This window comes from Arctopsyche grandis, chromosome 1 (genome assembly GCF_051622035.1).
Source record: "Arctopsyche grandis isolate Sample6627 chromosome 1, ASM5162203v2, whole genome shotgun sequence".
Taxonomy (NCBI): Eukaryota; Metazoa; Arthropoda; class Insecta; order Trichoptera; family Hydropsychidae; genus Arctopsyche; species Arctopsyche grandis.
The window spans coordinates 4,960,421-4,981,218 of NC_135355.1; the positions used below are offsets into that span (position 1 = coordinate 4,960,421).

A 20,798-nucleotide genomic window follows, 5' to 3' on the forward strand; every position below is an offset into this window, starting at 1 on the left:
GTTTGATAAGTTTTTTTAAATCAACCGTATACATGTACCGTAACTGTATTAAAAACAACTACCAAACAGAATTATTAAGCTGTCATGATATACAGACAGTCGTCACTTAACGAACGTGCTCAGTTCTTATGACTGACATCATTAGAAGTCAACATAAGCTTGGAGCTCAATTGTTCAATTGCTCAATAAAGAAAACACCGACTTTATAACTTTGACACTGATAACTTTGTTTCAATTTACATCTCTAATGTAGCCCATTGACGGAATGATTTGTCGACAGGCAAATCTGCCGATAAACACCTGACCATGAAAGACCCTAGAAATTTGTTTGTCATAGCTACATATGATTGATAAAAGAATATAAAAAATAATGATTTGTCTCTCGTTGAGCTGTCGTGGCGTCTTTTGCTATTGCAAATTTCGCAGCCAGGGTCGACATATCTCTTTGACAATCTGCAGATATGCCAAATAATTTAAGTTAATTAGACATCATCTAGACATCATCATTTGATTGTACCTCCTGCCTGCACAGTTCTTTATCGGATGGCTAAAATACCAAGAGCTATCCGACTTCTTAGTTAAATCATTTCTGTCGTACCTGAATGGGATATTTTCCACCTCAGTGAGCGTAGATTATCTTAAATTATTCGTCTGGTAGCTTGCACTCATCACTATTTCCATAATAAGATATGATTTATGAGTGAATTTTGATCTTCTCTCTTCCATTCGGGCCTCACGAAGATGTTTTGTATTGACGGCTGGTTCTTGTACATACATACATACATTTATATACGTATATGAACGTATATTGATGCAAGACATTCCTAGTTTTTGTCTTTATATTTAACCGGTATTATATGTTTTGTGACTATTTTTATTATTGTTTGAACTTTTTTTGTTATGTATAAATATGTATTTTTTTCTGTATATACATAGATGTGTTATTTCTCTGTCATATTGTAGTTGAATTAGGAATCTCTATAATGCTAGAATGGTCTAAACTTCAATAAATAAATAGATAAAAAATAATTGTAAATAGGTTTTTGAACTCTTTTTCCTATTATGCTGTACATTAACATTAGAATAATATAATACTATGATTACTAACCACATTAAATTAAAATTTTAAAATAGAAAATGATCAGTAGATCAGTAGCTATTAAAATAGATACATAAGATGCATTGTGAACATAATTTCGTAATAATAAAAAGCATTTAAAAATCAAAATAGATAAAAAAATACGGGTCTACGTGACAGGACAGAATGTTAAATTACAGAAAACACAAATATCGGAAGGCAAAGATCGAAAATCGAAAGATCTTAAGTCGAAAGATCAAAAAAAAAAAAATGGTGCATGGTAAACAGTACATACTTTTGCGCGCGCACATTAATACGGGAGGAAAAGCCTGTTACTCTTGTTCCTGTTATATCCTGCTCGCGCAAATTAAGTGAGTATGTACCGTTTACCATGCACCATTTTTTTTTTTTCGACTTTAGATCTTTCGATTTTCGATCTTTGCCTTCCGATATTTGTGTTTTCTGTAATTTAACATTCTGTCTCGTCACGGAGACCGAAAAAATACATATAATCGAACACTTGAGTCGGTTTTAAGTGGTCGTTTAAATGAGGAATATTATTATGTAATAACCAAAATATATAAGGTATATCAATTGTTATACGTTGCAGCCTTTATATTGATGTTTTTAATTTCGTTTGTAAATGTGATTTAAAATTCAGTTGAACTTTGCGCAACTTTCGATTATAGCATGTGTGATCTGGAACGTTCGATCCGACAATTTGACGGGCACTTGATTGGCACTTATTATGTTATAATTCGAGACGAGTCGGTGTGGCATAAGTCCGTCTGTCACCCACATCATTTTACGACGAAGCCACAAGAGAGAGAGATGAAGAATAATAAAAAATATATGTATATAAATATGTCTCAACGACCACGCTCTCGCGGCGAGAAGATACGCCACTTTTTCGGTGCGAACGGCGAGGCCTCCAAAGCAGGGGGTGGTAATATATATAAGAGCGGCTTGTTTACGGCCAAAGAAAGCATTACATATTCGCCTTTCACACGGCAAACAGATCCAGCTGCTTCCCCTTCTGTGTCCTCGTCTACCGCCATGAAGTGCTTCGTGAGTACAATGTGAAATTTATCGAACACTATATCTAACCGTGGCAAATGATGCATGAATTTGGTCGAAATTTTTCGATCAGATCTTAATTTTTTCTAATTCTATTCAATTGTGACTGTTCAGTAATAAAGTGAATCAAGTTTTTTTCTGTACTGTAAATTAAATCTACATACTACGAGCCTTTATATTTGAAAGTGGCGGAAATCCAATTTTCAGTGCCCAAAATATTATTTCTGTTTGACTTAATTCATAAATTGTTATCACTTATTTTAATTAGATATGTCTAGAATCTCAAAAAAGCAGAATAAACGTATTACAGGCCACCAGTATTTTTTAATATTGTTAAACGCAAAACATTATATTAAATCTTTTTCGAAATAGTGTACTTTATGCCTTTTTCAAATATATCGACTCATAATGTACATATTTTAAATTATTTTATTTTACATAGATTTGAAGCTTTATGAAAATTCTAAATAAAACAAATGATACCATTAATAATTAGATCAAATTTTAATAAAGGATTTAAAATAATTTGTTCTATAAGAGAATTGATGAATTTTTATTTGCCAACTGAGATAGTACAGTAGGTTATATTGTTTAATGAAAAACAGTATTTTCATTTGTGAAAACTATTTATTTTTATTTTATAATCTAATATACATACATACATATATTGTTAAGTCAATTTTCGAATTTACGTTTTATTATTATTGAATTCACTTTGAACAGTTTCTCACTTGAGAAGGGTATAAGCAAGCACTAATGTTTTTGTAGCATGCCTCTCTGTTAAAGACTCTTAAATGCTATTAGTATACAGAAATTCTTTGATATTTAAGTGCATAATAGTTAAAATAACTCATATATGAAGTTTCGTAATCAAATAAGTCCGTTTTTGATAAAAATACTTTTAATATCATTCATACAATTCTTGGGCAAAGCTAGACTTTTTTAATTATGAAAGGAAAGGATATTTTCAATTTATTTTTGCATTGATTTCATAAAAAAGTTAAAAAATATACATATAGTTTATGTTAGGGAGATAAGCTATCATGTTTAAATACATGTGTATAAGTACCTACATATATCATTTTTGATCTAAATAACTGTCTAATAATTTCATGTTATAATAATTTGAAACCGTTTAGGATCTGTTATATATATATATTTGGACAAAAAACTATCATTAAAAAGTAATATCCGTTGAGAACTTGGTGTAACATGTAGAAAAAATTCTTTCAAAATTTAATTGCGTATTGAAAGTAAAACGAGAATCGTTATATATCAAGGCCATTAAATGGTGCAGAAGATGATTGCAATTCTTAATTGGGCTGAAAAAGTGCTATCGCGCATTTTTAAAGGTTAAGCGATCTTCTTTTAAAGGTCAAAAATACCTTACAAGGAAAACTCGTCGGAAATGCTCACATTTTTTTTGTAACGCTACGAGACAATCCTCTAACCTTTATATATTCAAATTGTCGAATCAACAAGTTCAAAGTGCAATATTATTTTGCGAATTTATATCGCTATTTCTGCACGTGTATTAAATTTTATAAGATATCGTAATGTGACATCATCTTTTATTGAAATTTTCACGTTGTGAAATTTCAATAAATTTGCGCATTTCTATATCGCTTATGATCTAATGAAAAATAAACACTTATTTAAACATGAAAAATCTCAAAATTTTTATTATTTAAAGTATTAATAAGTAGACGAAAGCAAATTTTAAACCAATATCTCCAAAATTTTGTAGGTTAATGGCATTTTTGATTAACTACACTCATTCATTCATTTTGACGATTCCGTATCGAATTATTTATGCATGGTCAGCAGAATGACATTGACTTTTGATTTTAAAAAAATGTTCGTCATTCATAAGATGTCACTTTCATTACCAGAAAATATTTAACCTCAACAAGACATTAAAAAAAAAACGACTTTTTCAAGATCTACAATTTTCTCAAATAAATCAAATACATTATCATCATTCATAACATCTACATATGTAGTTTTCCAATGAAATTCTATCACAGATTTATAGCTGAAGTTTGTCCCATGAATCATTCTGTGCATAATGAGATAAATTTTCTTTGAGATTTCTATTTTAGTTTGGCGTAATACTTAACCGCACTTCGCGTACCTTAGCTTAAGAAAGACCATTCTAGAAGATTTGATATTGCGATATGTTTACTTTCAAAGAATCATCGGTCTATTATGCAATATCCGTTCATGTCGCATCACTTTACAATACAACACAGAGTAATCAAGAAATCATTAACATACATACAAACATACCTACGATTTTTAAAATTATAATTCGAACTCATATTACAGTCTTAAAATATTGTGACTATCATATGCCTTAACAACAAGCCTAATGAATATATTTTAACCAATTTCATACATGTAGGTCATATATAATTTAAATTTCCTTGTACCTTATCGAAAGATCTTACTCCAAGTATTCACACATAAGTATGGCTCGGTGGTTGCGTTTATGTTAAGCACTGAAAGGTTGCCGGGTTCAATCCCGTGTTAATCTTTAATGCTGCTGGTCAGACTTGGATATTTGTGGCTCCAATGTAAAATAAAAAAAAAAACTAAGAGTGCATATATTATGCATAAATTACACTTATTATATGTATTCGTTTGTGATAAGATCTGTTGTGACCAGACTGTAGTTACAAATGACAATGATGCGCGGCCATCGACCCGTAAAACCGTCATTCATTTGACAGGGTCCACATCTCGGTCACTTGGCCGCCTGCAACTTTCGATTTCATCTCTCTCTCTCTGTGTGTTCGATATTCGACGTCTCTTACACGATATTACCACATCTGTGTGAAATCTTCGTACACGCGATGTACCGGGTACGTTCACCCGTTTACCTCATTCCTCGTCGGTAATAACGGGCTATCGAAACGCCCGCTCGGGTCAAATGTAACATTTTGCCTTTTCAAATGTAGCACTTGCCATTTGGGATCATTTGCTACGGATAATGTTCGAGATTATTGTAAAAATTAAGTAATTTATGTAGGTTTTGAGCGCAACTTAGGTTTGAGTTCTATACACGCGTTGATGTCTTCAATTTTTTTTGTGCATAAATTTATAAATATGTACATTCATACCTAATGATGAAAACACATTTATTTGTAGATGCATATTAAACATAAATTATTTATTTATGGCATGACATAAAAATATGACATCATAATATAAATTTCGTACTGTTTATGTGAAATTGCCATATGTAAATTTGCATGTTTTTCATCATTCGTTAATCAAGTAGTTGAAATTGCGCTAAGCAGGAAAAGTTCAATGCAAATCTTCACTAATATTTGCTAATGAAATCCGCTAATTTATTTATTTTTAAATCTGCAGATCTTAGCGACGGTCGTTTTGGCGGTTATGTGCAACGCACAACAACAACAGAGGAGAAACCAAAAACAGTATGACCAACAGCAAAGGCAATTCGAACAGCCAAAGCAGTACGATCAACAGCCACAGCCTACAGATCAAGATTTCAGACAGCCGATCCAAGTTGCCGAATTCAAAGCACAACAAGAATACAGACCTGCCCCTCCCCCACAAGAGTTCAGACAGGGAGCTGCCCAACAGCACGCTGAAGAATACAGGCCGAAGAATTCTCTCGAGACCACCACGTGGATTCCCATTATCCATTTCGATAAGGAGCAAGAAACTGACGGCAGTTACAAAACATCGTAAGTCGAAAACATGTGCATTTGGCACAAATAAAATGTGTGTCGTCATAGTCGTCGTTTTCTCCTTATATACACTTTCTTGACATTTCAAAACAAGTACAAATGTCATCTTAGCGCATCTTTACGATATATTAAAACGATAAATATCAAGGATTTTGCATGCAACATAGAAAAACATAACCTTTTAAAAGTGACTTTTCATATTTGGAAAAGTAACAAATACGAAAGGAAATAAATGTAGATATATTTTAAACAAATGCATAACTGGAAAAGCGTTCGAATACAATTTATCTCAAATATGATTCGGATTTCATTTATATCGAATTTTATAAATACGCTGTTTTAAAAGTCAATTATTGACTGTTTATTTTAAAAATAATAACTTTTCGCCTTACATTATAAAGACTTAACACTTCTTAAGATGAAAAAAGGCTTAAAAATACTGTCTGAAAACTATATGTTTGAACAGTTTTCTAATAAGCATTTGAAAAATAATTGTTTTTCAAATTAATATGAAAAAAAATATTTTCTACATAAAGATGAATTTCATTGTCTGTTGCGAAAATCTGCATTTTTTAAATTTAAAATAAGATTTATTCTATATTTGCTTATCAACAGATTAATCATTTATTATTTCACAATGTTTTAGATACGAAACTGGCAACAACATTATCGCCGAAGAGACTGGATTCTTGAAAAATGTAGGCGAAGACAATAGGGAAGCTTTGGTTCAACACGGCTCTTACACTTACACTTCACCTGAGGGACAACTCATAACTGTTGAATACACAGCTGATGAGTTTGGATTCAGAGCTACCGGAGATCACATTCCAACCCCACCCCCAGTGTCTCCTGAAATTCAAAAAGGACTCGACCTCATCTACGCAGGAATCAAAGCCAACCAAGTGAGTAATCATCATGTTCGATAAACATTATATAATGTATGTGATTCCAAGTATTAAATTTGATTTTAAATTATTTTCAGGAACGTCAGGTTTTGGAAGAGAAGGCAAACCCAGAAGCTTACGCCAAGAAGCAAGCTGATAGAGCAGCTTTAGACTATTCCGGGCAATATTACCAACAATAAGATAAAAATTCGTTGGTACGAATTGATTGCCATCTCTTCTAGTAATATCGTTATTAATATTATTATTATTTTATATCCAAAAAATCTATCGTACACTTCGTCTGAATATTCGCATTGTATTATAATCATTATAATTCATTTGATGTATGATAATATTATTATATGTATAATCCTTCATTAGGAATACTTGGAAAAAATTTGTGTATATGTATTATATTATTATTTTTGCCAATTATATTAATTGGCAAATTCTATCAAACGCTCATCGTCTTGCACTTTGTTTAATAACATGACTTGAATTTAAAAAATGCCTATAATTTTAAGGCCGATTCTAAACATGTGATCTATCCTTTTATTTTATATTATTTTGTATTGTGATTGTATAATTTGAAGGTATAAAAATAAATCGTGAAATTATAATGTTGTTTGTTTTTTATTTTACCAATCTTTAAATTATAACATAATATTATGTTTTTTAAGAAATTAAATAAAATAGAGACATCTCTAGCAATTTTCCGATACTACATACAACGTTTTTAGTTTCTTTCAAATAAAATATGTAAATTTTACATTCAAAACATTGTACCGATCAATGATTTAATAGAATTATGAATGTGAATAGTTTTTAAATGTAAATTTGTTGCGTTCCAATGATGCCATTCAAGTTGAGTAATTATTACTAATTTGACACCTTTGGCTCAAAATTGCTGTTAAATATTTATAAGAACGTTTCCACTTTCACTTACAGATCTGTGAACAGGAGAGAGTATTTTTTTTCGTTTAAATTATTTAGTATAATATCAGAATCTTAAAAAAAATATAGCAAAAAGAAATAATATTCATATTTTTTATTACGATTTAGCTTTTTTAAATAAACATTTTGATACTGATAAGAAAGTGTCTTATAAAAAATTGCTTTTGTTTTCTTTTTATATTATTAAATTAAAATTGATATATAAAGATATATGTACTTTTGTAATTGAACACTTAAAGTTGTGCACTTAAGTCAAAAAGATCATATTATTATTTTCCTAGAAACTTTACTCTTGCTCTATTAAAATATAATAATATTATTGCTATTCAAAAATAAATCTACTATTCATAGCAATTCTAAAGACTACACATCTGAATGAATTGATCCGTTGATACCATTTCTTCTTTTAACTTTAACTATATTTTTACAATCATACTCACCTTCAATGTCAAATTTATTGTGTTAAAGATTGCAACTAAATTGATCTAAACGCTTTTTGTTTTTCATAAATTATGTTCACAATACATCTTAACTCCGATCTAATAGCTAATGATCCAGTTATCATTATCTATTTTACACATTATTTTTTTATTGATATTTATAGTATTGTGTATTTGACTTTTAAATGCTTTTATTATTACTAAATTATTTTTACAATACATCTTATATCTATTTTAACAGCTACATACTAATCTATTAATCATTTTTGATTTTACAATTTTATTTTAATTTTTTGTTAGTAATTTATATGTAATATTATATTATTTTAATGTTAATGTACGGTATAATAGGAAAAAGAGCTCAAAACCCTATTACAATTCTTAAAAACGCTCATAATAAATTTTATACATAATATTAACTAAACACTCTATAAAGTCGACGATATAAAGCAGACTGTGCTTAGGTAATCTGTAAATCTTATTGTAATTACAGATACTCTTGAGAAAGTTTTATAGTATGGTTATGAATGACCAATGACATGCTATTTTAATTATGGAATGCTAAATTGATTGATTGTATTTATATGTAATATTATATTATTTTAATGTTAATGTACAGAGCATAATAGGAAAAAGAGCTCAAAAACCTATTTACAATTCTTATAAACCTACATTTTAAACATAATATTAACTAAAGACTCTGTAAAGTCGACGATCTAAAGCAGATAGTGTTTAGATAAACTGTGTTTATAGGTACATGAAGGGTTTAGACATGTTGTTGTAATCACAGAGACTCTTCACAAGTGTAATAGTATGGTTATGTATGACTAATGGCATGCTATTTTAGGATTATATTCTTTTCTGGTTAGTTTACATGGATATGTTCTAATTGTTTATGTATACAAGTTGATATAAGTATTATATACAAGACGTTAATGCACTAAGTCACATACATAAGTGTGTTCATACTGAAAATATCTAATGGACTGGTTGCATTTAGCTCGATGACACCGCTGATGCAATTTGTCAATCTGTCAGTGCATTGAGACGCATCCATTGGTATTTGATCATATTCCAATTATACGAGCGTTCACCTTGACAAGTGAATGCGTAAGCGTAAAGCATGGTTCGACAGGACGAACGAGCCACTTTCCTGAGATTGGCCATGTCGCCACGACTTCGCCATTAGGCGTTATTTCTAGGATAGTCCTCGTGGTATTCCGTGTAAAAGTCACCCGAGATGTACAAGTATGGCGGCCATTTAATGCCAAACAATGAAAATTTATAGGCGTCCGACCTCTTGCTTAATCATAAATTTCCAATCCGCAATTTTCCCATTGAAAAGGCTGTCTTCGATCGATCAGACCGCTAAATGCTCGATCGATCAACTCGCAACTTGTTCACACGTTGTCGCCGAAATCATATGAGAACCACTTTCAGTTTCATTTCCCTGCTGAATTATACTCGAAAAAAGATTCTATTTTAGAGAAGAAAAGACTATATTTTAGTTGTTTTTAATTTTTCTATTACTTGATATGACATTGATTTTGATTTTTATATGCTTTTTATTATTACTAAATTATGTTCTCAATACATCTTATATCCATTTTAATAGCTACTGATCTACTGATAATTTTCTATTTTACAATTTAAATTTAATTTTGTTAGTAATCATATATTATTCTAATGTTAATGTACAGCATAATAGGAAAAATAGCTCAAAAACCTATTTACAATTCTTGGTCAAGTTTGTAAATTTGCAGCATTTTATGGGATTCAAAAAAAAAACTCGAGATTTTGCGAGAAAATGGGTAAGGTTGCCCATTTGCTGGAACCGTTTCAATGAAGATCATGAAAAATTGGCAAACTCTGATAGGAAACGGTCAACCTGGAGTCAAAAATCCAAGGTCTGGCCAGTAAAAACCAGTTGGATTTGAAACCGTGACCACTTTGTTCAGAGCATTATATGCTAACCTGCTTATTATACTGGTATTAAATAAATTAAATATAGGAAATACTATTAGTTATTACTAACCTCTTCTTAGTTCGGAAACGATTTTGTCGTGTGACGAAGTTTGGATTCTTATTCGATCGTTTACAATTCTTATAAATGCTCATAATACATCTAATATGTACATTATATTAATTAAAGACTCTCTAAAGTCGATGACCTAAAGCAGATTGTGTTTAGGTAATCTGTGTTTATACCGGAAGGGTATAGACATTTTGTTGAATCTACTGGTTAGTTTGTTAGTAATGTCTATAACAAACGAAATATTATTTATGGCGTGTGGTTTTTTCAAGTTACTATATATGGGTGTATTATAAATTATTTTTAGGGATTTATTTTGTATTATTTGGAGCTTGGAAATGTAAGTATTCGAGGCGTTATTCCATACAGGTAAAGCATATGTTAATAATGGTAATATGAGTGCGCGATATAATTTTATTTTATTTTGAGTTGATAAAAAACTATGGCGATTAAATATTAGGTATATTGAGGATATACCAAGCAATGACTTGTATTTCGCTCTCTCAATGTGAGGTGCCCATCTCATTATTCTTGATATAACATGATCAAATTTTTATTTATGTGTTCTAAATATTTAATATACCTACATATATACTCAATAGAAAGGATTCCAAACAGTGCTAGCAAATTCCAGATGACTTTTTTCAAATGTAGTATTATGTAGTTTAACGGCCTTGGATAGTCTAAAAATGAATCCCAAATTCATATATGCCTTGCTTATTATTAAATCAATATGAAAACGGAAATATAATTTACTATCAAGTAAAACGCCAAGGTCTCTCACACGATCAACCCTAAGTAATTGATTAGAATTTATAAGAAAATTAAACAATCTATGGGATGTATAATATGTAAGTCTAAATTCTAGAGAATGAAACGTGGAAACACTTGATAATATTGAGAAATAACTGATTTTTAATGCAGTAATTAGCGAAGGACATTTATGTAGCTATGAATATTTAAAATAATTTTAAATAGGATTTTTAGATTTTTATCTTATCTGTATACGAAGTATCAAAAAGTGAGTTTCCACGATCACACGTGGGAAAATTCTTAAACACTAACATTAAAATAAACGTAAACTAAACAACAAGACAAATAATTTATAAAATACATAGATAATGATCAGTTACTATTAAAATAGAACATATTAATTTTATTGTCAAAATATGAACAATTGAATTTTATTTTGAACAATAAAAATCATTATTGTATTATAAAATGTATTATGAACAATCAAAATCTTTTAAAAATTAAATTTTCAATTAAGAGATATAGAAATTTGGTATATTGTATCATAACTTTGAGCGTGTATGGTTTTTTAAATGATCTAATTCCGAGATCATTGTCTTACAAAACTTTTCTAAATAGGTTTTTGAGATCTTTTTCCTATTACGCTGAACATATTAACATTATAATAATATAATACTATGATTATTAACAAAATTGAATTAAAATTGTAAAATAGAAAATGATCAGTATATACGTAGCTATTAAAATATATATAAGATGTATTTTGAACATAATTTAGTAATAATAAAAAGCATTTAAAAATCAAAATACAAAACTTTTCGATGAAGCAAATTTATCAACTTCTTAATTCAAATAAAAAGTAAATATATAAATGACGATTGAATCTGTAAACGTGATTTACAATTGATTAAATATTCCAGTATCTGCAATAGGTTGATATTAAAATTCGTAATAAATATTGATAGTTATATAAATTCATAACTATTATATTATAATCTTACACTTACACATATTATATGTCTGTATGTATGAATAAAAATAGCAAACAATATTAAATATTATATTAAAAATTTGGAATAACATGCGTCATATCTCTCAAGCTGAGATGTTAAAATATTATTAAAAAAAAATTAAACAACTTTCAATCCTACATATTTTCGAATGAACGAATTTGATTTAAAATTTTCAATATATTTAAAAATATTATCACGTTGATTCAACTATTTTATAGTTGTACGTTAGAAATTAATTAAGTGTAATCATATGATGTTAACCTATACTTAGCGTATTTGAGCAATCGCAATATTGGCAAACGCAAGATGTACTCTATAATACCTCTTAATAAATTTTCCCCGTTTGAAAATATTCAACTGGTTAAACTTTCAACACTGCCGTTAATTTTGATATTACTTACATACTTAAAAAAAACACACACATATGTGGGTATTTAACGAATGATATACGACGGTGGTAAAATTTAAACTCATCCAATATTAAACTTGTTGTGGTCGTATTTTACGATGAGGATATTGCGAACTCGACTCGTTCCGATTGAGATGTTTACGATTGCTCTTCGATGCAGATAAATTTAAGAGTTTTTTCGGTCTCGAGACAATATTGAAGATGGTTTTATAAACTCTATCTACTATAGAGAGTTAATGGTATTTAGAATGACGCCACGACTTCAACCTTTTGAGGAAATATAATAAACTTACCGATGGTAAATCCCACACTTACGATAGATACCTACTGATTCATTCTAAAACCGCAAGCAAAAAATAGCAATCGATTCGATAAACAAGAATTCTAAAAGGGGTTTAAATACACTGAGCAAAAAATATCACATTTTTACTTATGTACCAGAACGGATACTATTTAATCTTTACTAAATTTAACCCATTGAATTTAAATATGACAATATTTTTTGTTGGCTTATTCTCGTTTAACAGATATGAGCGATTAAAAATATGTAGAATTTTTACAGGTTTTTTACTTTTGCAATCTTTAATTCAAAAATAGTCCGATGTTTTTTCTATCGATTGTGATTTTTTATTGCTTTAAAATACGTATAATTAATTATCTAACTAATTTTAAAAATCAAAAATATATATAATTTTTTATGCATTTCTTTTCCGTAATACTATTAGGTCATTTCGATAATTTTTCACTTTAAAAATCATTTACCGCTCGAATTAGTACGTTTAAAATAAATGAAAAAATCTGACATAAAAAACCAATCCTTATAAACGTGATAAAGTGAAAAATTAGCGAAATTTGCTCATAATATTGCGAAAAAAATGTATATATTTGACTTTTAAAATTTGCTGGATAATTTGATGTAAGTATTTCAAGGCAATAAAAAATAATAATATATAGAAAAAAGATCGGAATATTGATTCCAATAGTCATTTTTGGCATAGCAATACTAGATTTTTAATTGAAGACTGCAAAAGCATTTTTTTAAACGAGAGAAAGCCAACAAAAATCATTGTCATATTCGAAATAAGTGGGTCAATTTTAATCAAGATTGATAAGTAATATTTTTTGTTGCTCAGTTGATATTGATGCTGGAATTTTTCCTTCGTTAACAAAATATTTCTCAGCCTAGATATTTGATTTTGAAATTATTATACACTATATGTTAGAATGTATCTAAATACCCATATAATATGAAAACAATAATTTTATTATTCGTTCTCATCGAACGATTTGCAATTTTGTCCATTGTCTAAATTTTCATTCAAATACACATTCCATATAAGAAAATTCCACATTTAAAATTTATTCACAAGAATATCGCGTTACTATGAATACAAAATATCAATCTTATGTTGAAATTTTTTAAATATCTTATATCAAACATTAGATCGGAAATACAATTGTTTAAAATGATATCGACGTTTTTCTGTGGCATTTGAAAACTTTCGTGATAACAATCAATTAAGGGTAATACTTAAATGTGTAATTATGTCAACATTTCTGTGAATTACCCAAAAATTTACACGATTACCGTGTGAAACCATTCGAAATAAAAAATACCAGTTGTATTGTTTTCCTGAACGATCACCGGTGCTCCAAGTGTATACAATTCGCAACACAAAATGAGATTTAAATTTCATTTTAATATCGTTCAAAACTTATCTATGTACATATTCTTATATTCATTCAAAAACTATACCTTTATAACACGTTTTTCATTTAAAATACAGAAGACAGTATGCGGAAAAACTCTGATACAAATTTGTTAATATGATTATCGACCTTGACATTTGTATTCCACAAATATATGTTTATTTTTTTACTCCATAGCAATAAACTCGCAATCGTAATAAGGCATAATAAAAGTAGGCAACGCCAAAACGAGGCATCCCATATATTTTTTCTTCGTCAATGAATAAATAACTGTGTGAAAGAGAACGCCGTGCAATAATTAATTTTGACATTTGCGCTAAAACCCATCGCATACTTCGACGCGGATAATCTCGAATGTTATATTTTAATTAAGTTTTGTTTTTTCTTATACAATCGTTTAGTAAACATTCGCGCAATGCATACTATCATTAATAAACTAATTTAGTATTCGGTGTTGCCAATAATTGAATCATAAATCTATTGGAGAATTAATTTAAAATAAGTAACAATTTTAAGGTCGTGTAATTTTGTTACTAAAAATTTATGATTTATACATCATACTTAGATATGTACATACATTTTTATTTGTAGAATGATTTTATCACGAAATTACAAACATAATTGTTCTTAGTATAATTATACATATATAGCTATCAATCAACAAAAGTCTTATTCACAGAAATAGTATATATTCAGCTTTGAAAGAAGTGTTTCGAATCCCGATTAAAAAATGATATTTAATTTATATAAGTTCGTCCCCATTTTTATAGGTATGTAAATAACGTTTAACAGGCATGAACTATCACTTCTTGATTTTTTCCCCTTTTTAAATTCATCTTCATTTCACGGTTTTGAAAATTTTCCAGTACATAATTTATGTAAATCTTAGCTATAGAAAAATTACAGCAAATTACAGCAATAGAAGAGGAATTTGTATGAACATATGTATACATATATATGTATATATATCAAATTTTATTGAAAGGAAATTCGCATGCATAAGTTGAAGACTAAAATTCGCCGTAAAAGAGGAAATTTAAACCTTCAAAAATAGGATCAACTCATTATATACCTACATATGTATATTGTTCTAACATACGCATAGAACTATTTTAATAGTAAATTTTATGCAGATAATGCAAAATTTTAGATGATAGCAATATATTTGATCCACAACTACCACGATCCATTACATAAATTTTTAGTACGAATTAAAATTGAAGAAAAATAAAAATAATACAAAATATGTAAGAACTTTTACGATGTTTTTTAAATGTATGTAGATTAAATAAAAAATGTAAACATTTAGCATAATAAAAATGATTTTAGTTTCACAAAGACGACGTTAATCATAAATAAAATCTGAATCGAATCCACTATAATTCTTTTTTAATCATGGACTTTTCACACATATAACACGTATTTTTTTTCAATCGCATATTTTCCATACTTTAATTAGCATAGCGCTAATTGAGGTTCGCATGCACGCTATGGCCCAGCCCGTGGCCTTTTTGCTACTGGCATTTTGTTTTTGTTTTATTTTAGTAAAAAGTCCCCGCTTTGACACAAACACCATCTTGTGCAATCGGGATTAGCCGCTGCGCACATACACACAAAATTGCGCTTCTAATGCCAACCAAGTGCAAACACAATGACGACAAAGTGGGGGGCAAATAGAAATCCGAAGATCAAAGGGTTAGGCAGAAGTATAAATACACAAGATAGCACCGAATGTGCTGGTAATTTTGCAGCCAGTGTTCGCCGGGTGCTGAAGCGGACACATATTCGTGCTTTTTGTTTTTAACCGCTAACTTTGAACCGTCCGGTTAACTTTGAACCGATCGCTCCGTTACTCCAACCAACATGAAAACGGTTCGTAGTCTTCGCACATCAGTGTGCTTGTCTGATTTACTATTGCTAATGCTGTTTTTTGTACGATGTTTCAGTTTTTTGCTTGGGTCGTATTGGCAACTGTCACTTATACCAGTGCCCAAAAATCAGATCAGATTCCAATATTGAAGTATGAAAATGAAGGTGTCAATGCAGATGGTAGCTATAAATGGGCGTAAGTTTCTTCTCAACGAAAATAAACTAGTTGAAAGATATCTTGATTATTGCCCACTTTAACATATTATTATTAGCACAATGAATACTCATCTGTTTTCCTCATTCATTTATATTGATATTATAATGAAAAGATATCTTCATATTTTTATATATGTACATATTATATATTTTTGAAATAAGTTAATAAAAATTTTGCTATTACATACCTATAGATATACATATATTACGCTACGATCCATTTTTACAAGCTTTTTTACTATACATAATAATATAAGCGTGAGTATATGAAGGATAACATTTACTTGTAATTTGAAAGGTTCGAGGTTTAAAAGCAATTTATTGGTCATTAATTTTATAATGTTGCTGATAAAATTTTAACCACACGCAATGAATTTTTATTTACGATTTTGTCATATAGAAAGTCCATACAATATTAAGATCACCAAATTATCTAAATATTTTATATATAGAGGGATTTAATTTCTTCAAAAAACTATATTTGGAAACAATAATTTAAAATGAGAGCAATTTACAATGACAAAATCTGACTTATGAAAAGCATTCCATTTTTTGTCGAAAATTTTTCTCATGCCTTTCATTATTCCATGTTGTTATAAAACTATTCTCAAATTAACTAAAAACTCCACACATCATGTGCATATTTGGATATTTCTAAATTTGCATAAGTACTCTTATGTACATGGATTTATCAAGCTTGTGGGAAAATATTGAACTTGTAGATACTTAAATCAATTACACAATTTCAGATACGAAGCCGGTAATGAAATTGCCGCAGAAGAACAGGGCTATTTGAAAAATCCTGGCAAGGAAAACGAAGAAGCACAAGTGGCCCAAGGAAAATTCTCTTACACGGCTCCTGACGGCTCGAAAATTAGCCTTACTTATATAGCCGACGAGAACGGATTCCAACCACAGGTAAACGTTTATTCATTGTTATATTGCACGAAAATAAACGGGATCATTAAAATTTCGAGCCTTCGTTGAAAATTGCACACTCAATTGCGTTTATTATTAGCACATATAAAATTTCAGCCGGTAATAAGCTCGATGATAAGTCGACTATGTATTTGACGTCGTGATTCCGTGCAATTTCGCAACAACGCCTATCGACAATCTGATGTAAAGACGTTTGCGCTGTAAAAAGCTATTCATCAGTATAAATCATCTTACCTTGACAAGTATTATTGAGCTCATTATGATGCTTCAATACATATTCATTCACTTTCATTATGTACACTGCCAAAAATATTGTGTAAAATTAGAGACACGAACGAGCGGATCCCCGCGAAACCCAGATCTGATTATCTAATCCAACGTTATGTAAGACGATCGTGATTTTATTTGATCATTCGGAAGCTTTCTTGACATTAGAAAAAGTAATAATGGAAACGTTTGCTTCTTTTATTGACCTCTCGTAACACTACGAACTATGGAACTTTACCAACATGTGACGAAATATTTCGCAGAAAGGTCAAAGAGAGAGCACTTATCGGCTAGAAGGCAGACGACCCCGATACGTTCCACTTCCTCGTAGTTAACTCGAACGTTATGACTCTTAAATCAATTAAGTATGTATACATAAAGATAATCTTGAAAACGTGCCGAAAATAAACATTATAACTGTTTATTATGCGCGATTTAGTGTTATTTTCACACTTCGCAATTTCGAAATTCATATGGATTTTTTTTATAGTTGCAAACTCATTAAAATTTATTGATATCTATCCAAAAAGGACCTATTTATTTTATTTTATATGGACCATAGTGCTATTCTGGATGTTTTGAATTTATGAAAAAAAATATAACTTAACTCAAATTTTATTTGCTGTTAAGTGTCTTGATTTTGACACCTTAAAAGCTCTAATGTCTCAGGTTTCAATCAACAGTATTATTTATTCAATATTGTATCATATGAATTGTAATTTAAAATCAAACGTTATATTGGTTTGTATCTATGCTATTTATTAGAAAATCGCAAAAAATTGAAAATCCGAAAGTGACATCTATATATTGCTTTGATAATACTGTATTTTTTTATAGGATTTCATTCAATGAATGATTTTTTTTTTTTTGAAAATAAGCACTCTCAATTTATAACACATTATATTGTAGTGCATTTGAATTTAATATTGTCCTACATTTTATATATTATAATTACATAATGATTATAGTAAAAGTGTTTGTTTCATCATTTATGTCTTAAAGTACATACGTACATATATGCACTTATGTACTTACAAAAATACGAATAAATATGAATAAAAAAGTAATTTCCCTTCCGGTTATATACCTACATATGTACTAACGTTGCTACATTCGAATACCAGTATCCATATAAAAGAAACATAACACTTTCCCGCGAACGTGAACTTGATCTAGATTTGCATTCACGGTCGACGAACTAGATTACGACACAGACGATCCGCTACTATAAATATGAATATTATCTCGATAGCATTATTTGTTCAAGGAACGATTGTTTGAAACAACGTGCATTTCGTAACCCTTCGGGCGTGTACAAGTACCTATGCATGAGTACGTGTGGATATCCGAATATTGGAACGGCACAAAATGGAACAATGATCTTTTTGTAACTATAAAGTACCTACCGCTTTTGCAACGTAATTCGAAGGTTTTTTCCCACACTTTTAATTCACCTCGATTTTGCGCGATGTGTCCGAAAGATAGCCGCATGTGCCTCCATCTCGCACACTTGCACTACAAAAACAAAGAATTTTAATTGAAATTACAACCGCATTGTTTGCTCAATTTAACGCAAATTTAAATTAATTATCTTATGTCATCTCTTATTCGGCCTCTTTATCCGCAAAAGTAAGCATGATGTGCACGTATTGGCAAATGATTCATAAAATTCTTTATGATGTAACAACATACCCATTTTTACGACCGCCATCGATTAATGACTCGCCTATGCAGAGAAAACTATTTCGCAACAATTACAATAACTAGCGATGCATATTCGATTAACCCTTTGACTGTTGCGAATATTTTAAATATACGAATGCATAGATTCAATATGTAGAACTTCGTTTCGAAACTGATATGGTGAAATATTAATATATCAAGACATGTATGTATTTAACATATCTATCTATACAATTTCCTTTCAGTAACACTTTTATATCAATGCGCAATAATCGCTGATTTCCTATGTCGAAAATCTTTGAATATTTCCGCGTGTTAATATCGCAAAAAATGATGAATATGTATGCAATGCGATACAGCGTGTACAGAAATGTGCGGCCGATTCGTGTATAAGCCCTTATAAATCGTAATGACGAGCAATTTCATTGTTTGATGACCTTTATTGTTGGATCTGCACAATAGGATGATCTTAAATTGAAATCATTCTCAGTTCGCCTTGAACTTTCGATCGGACATCTTCGTCGTGTCATAGTAAAATATTTGACATAAATATTTTCAACTCATTGAAAACCAAATTCGACAATTGGAATATATGTATATGTACATATATAGCATTTCCGATGTTTAGATTAATTGTGCAGACTCCTCGAACAGTTTGACCCGGATCTTCATATATTAAAACTTGAAACGAAACCTCATTTATAATATACACCTACGCTTTATACCTTTTATTAACCATAATTTGCTAACAACCAAAAGTCACGCCATTCCTCGATATTCTTTTCGATTATAATTTCATATATTTTATTTTATAGGGAGCCCATTTGCCAACACCACCACCGATCCCACCAGCGATTCAAAAAGCTCTGGATTATTTAAAAACACTACCTCCAAACCATGAAGATCAAGCAGCAAGCAACATTCACCCTCAAATCTACAAACCGAGAGGAAGATTTTAAGTGACCATATTATTGCAAAAAAGAAACGACCATTTGCTTTAAAATTATTTAAATCTAAACGTACTTTATATTTTAACACTTTATTTTATTATTTATATTAAAAATGCGTATTCTCTTACGATTATTAATTAGATTTCGATCTCAAATACTTGTGAAATTTTTTATTATTTTTTTATTTTTCAATGTGATACTCTATTTTTTGTAAATATACTATTAAAGGTTGTTTTGGGTAGACGATATATTATAATATAAAATTATTTAAAAAATTGCACGCATATAATGTTATGTATGTACATATAAAATGACTATGGCATAATTTCAAGGACCGCAATAGATATATGATTTAATTTTATTTTTATATTTTTATATGATTAAAAAACATGATTTTAAACTACATATAAAAATAATTGTTTTATTTATACCTTATTGTTATTTCATTGCGGCATACATATGTATATTGAAACTTCTATTGAGTCATCTTCATTATTAATGAGCGCTCCTATCAAATGTCGAACTACTAATAAATTTTACGAGGAAATTTGAATAAAATACACCCACTACATTTTCAATCAAAATTTACTTCAATATCATAAACCATATTTAATGATATTGTTCGTTTTAATTTATAGTATGCTAATGAATACAGTTACATTATGTATCGAATAGAATGTATTCAAATACTAAGTAAGATAAATTGCAATGAGTAGTTACGCATTGTTTGATCATCATTTAATACATTTTATTTTCGTATACATGTGTATGTATGTACTTATTTCATTAAATTATCATTTTAAAT

At 29.5% G+C, this 20,798-nt stretch overlaps 2 protein-coding genes across 2 annotated transcripts; both read left to right on the forward strand.

Moving 5' to 3' along the window:
* Positions 1–1,972: 1,972 nt before the first annotated feature.
* Positions 1,973–7,382, forward strand: LOC143923230 (uncharacterized). The gene is made up of 4 exons (XM_077446802.1): positions 1,973–2,146; positions 5,531–5,871; positions 6,521–6,776; positions 6,857–7,382. Exons 1-4 carry the CDS (start codon positions 2,135–2,137, stop codon positions 6,956–6,958), a joined length of 711 nt encoding a protein of 236 aa, XP_077302928.1. The 5' UTR covers positions 1,973–2,134; the 3' UTR covers positions 6,959–7,382.
* An 8,438-nt stretch (positions 7,383–15,820) lies between these two features.
* LOC143923249 (endocuticle structural glycoprotein ABD-4-like) lies at positions 15,821–20,018 on the forward strand. Its single transcript, XM_077446841.1, has 4 exons — positions 15,821–15,941; positions 16,016–16,134; positions 16,904–17,072; positions 19,859–20,018. The coding sequence occupies exons 1-4, from the start codon at positions 15,933–15,935 to the stop codon at positions 20,000–20,002; spliced, it is 441 nt and encodes a 146-aa protein (XP_077302967.1). The 5' UTR covers positions 15,821–15,932; the 3' UTR covers positions 20,003–20,018.
* The last annotated feature ends 780 nt before the right edge of the window (positions 20,019–20,798 follow it).

Excerpts from the sequence above, each read along its gene's own strand:
- LOC143923230 (XM_077446802.1), top strand. Across the intron at positions 5,872-6,520 it reads GACGGCAGTTACAAAACATC|ATACGAAACTGGCAACAACA; the intron begins GTAAGTCGAAAA and ends ACAATGTTTTAG. Across the intron at positions 6,777-6,856 it reads CAGGAATCAAAGCCAACCAA|GAACGTCAGGTTTTGGAAGA; the intron begins GTGAGTAATCAT and ends AATTATTTTCAG.
- LOC143923249 (XM_077446841.1), top strand. Across the intron at positions 16,135-16,903 it reads GATGGTAGCTATAAATGGGC|ATACGAAGCCGGTAATGAAA; the intron begins GTAAGTTTCTTC and ends ACACAATTTCAG. Across the intron at positions 17,073-19,858 it reads AGAACGGATTCCAACCACAG|GGAGCCCATTTGCCAACACC; the intron begins GTAAACGTTTAT and ends TTTATTTTATAG.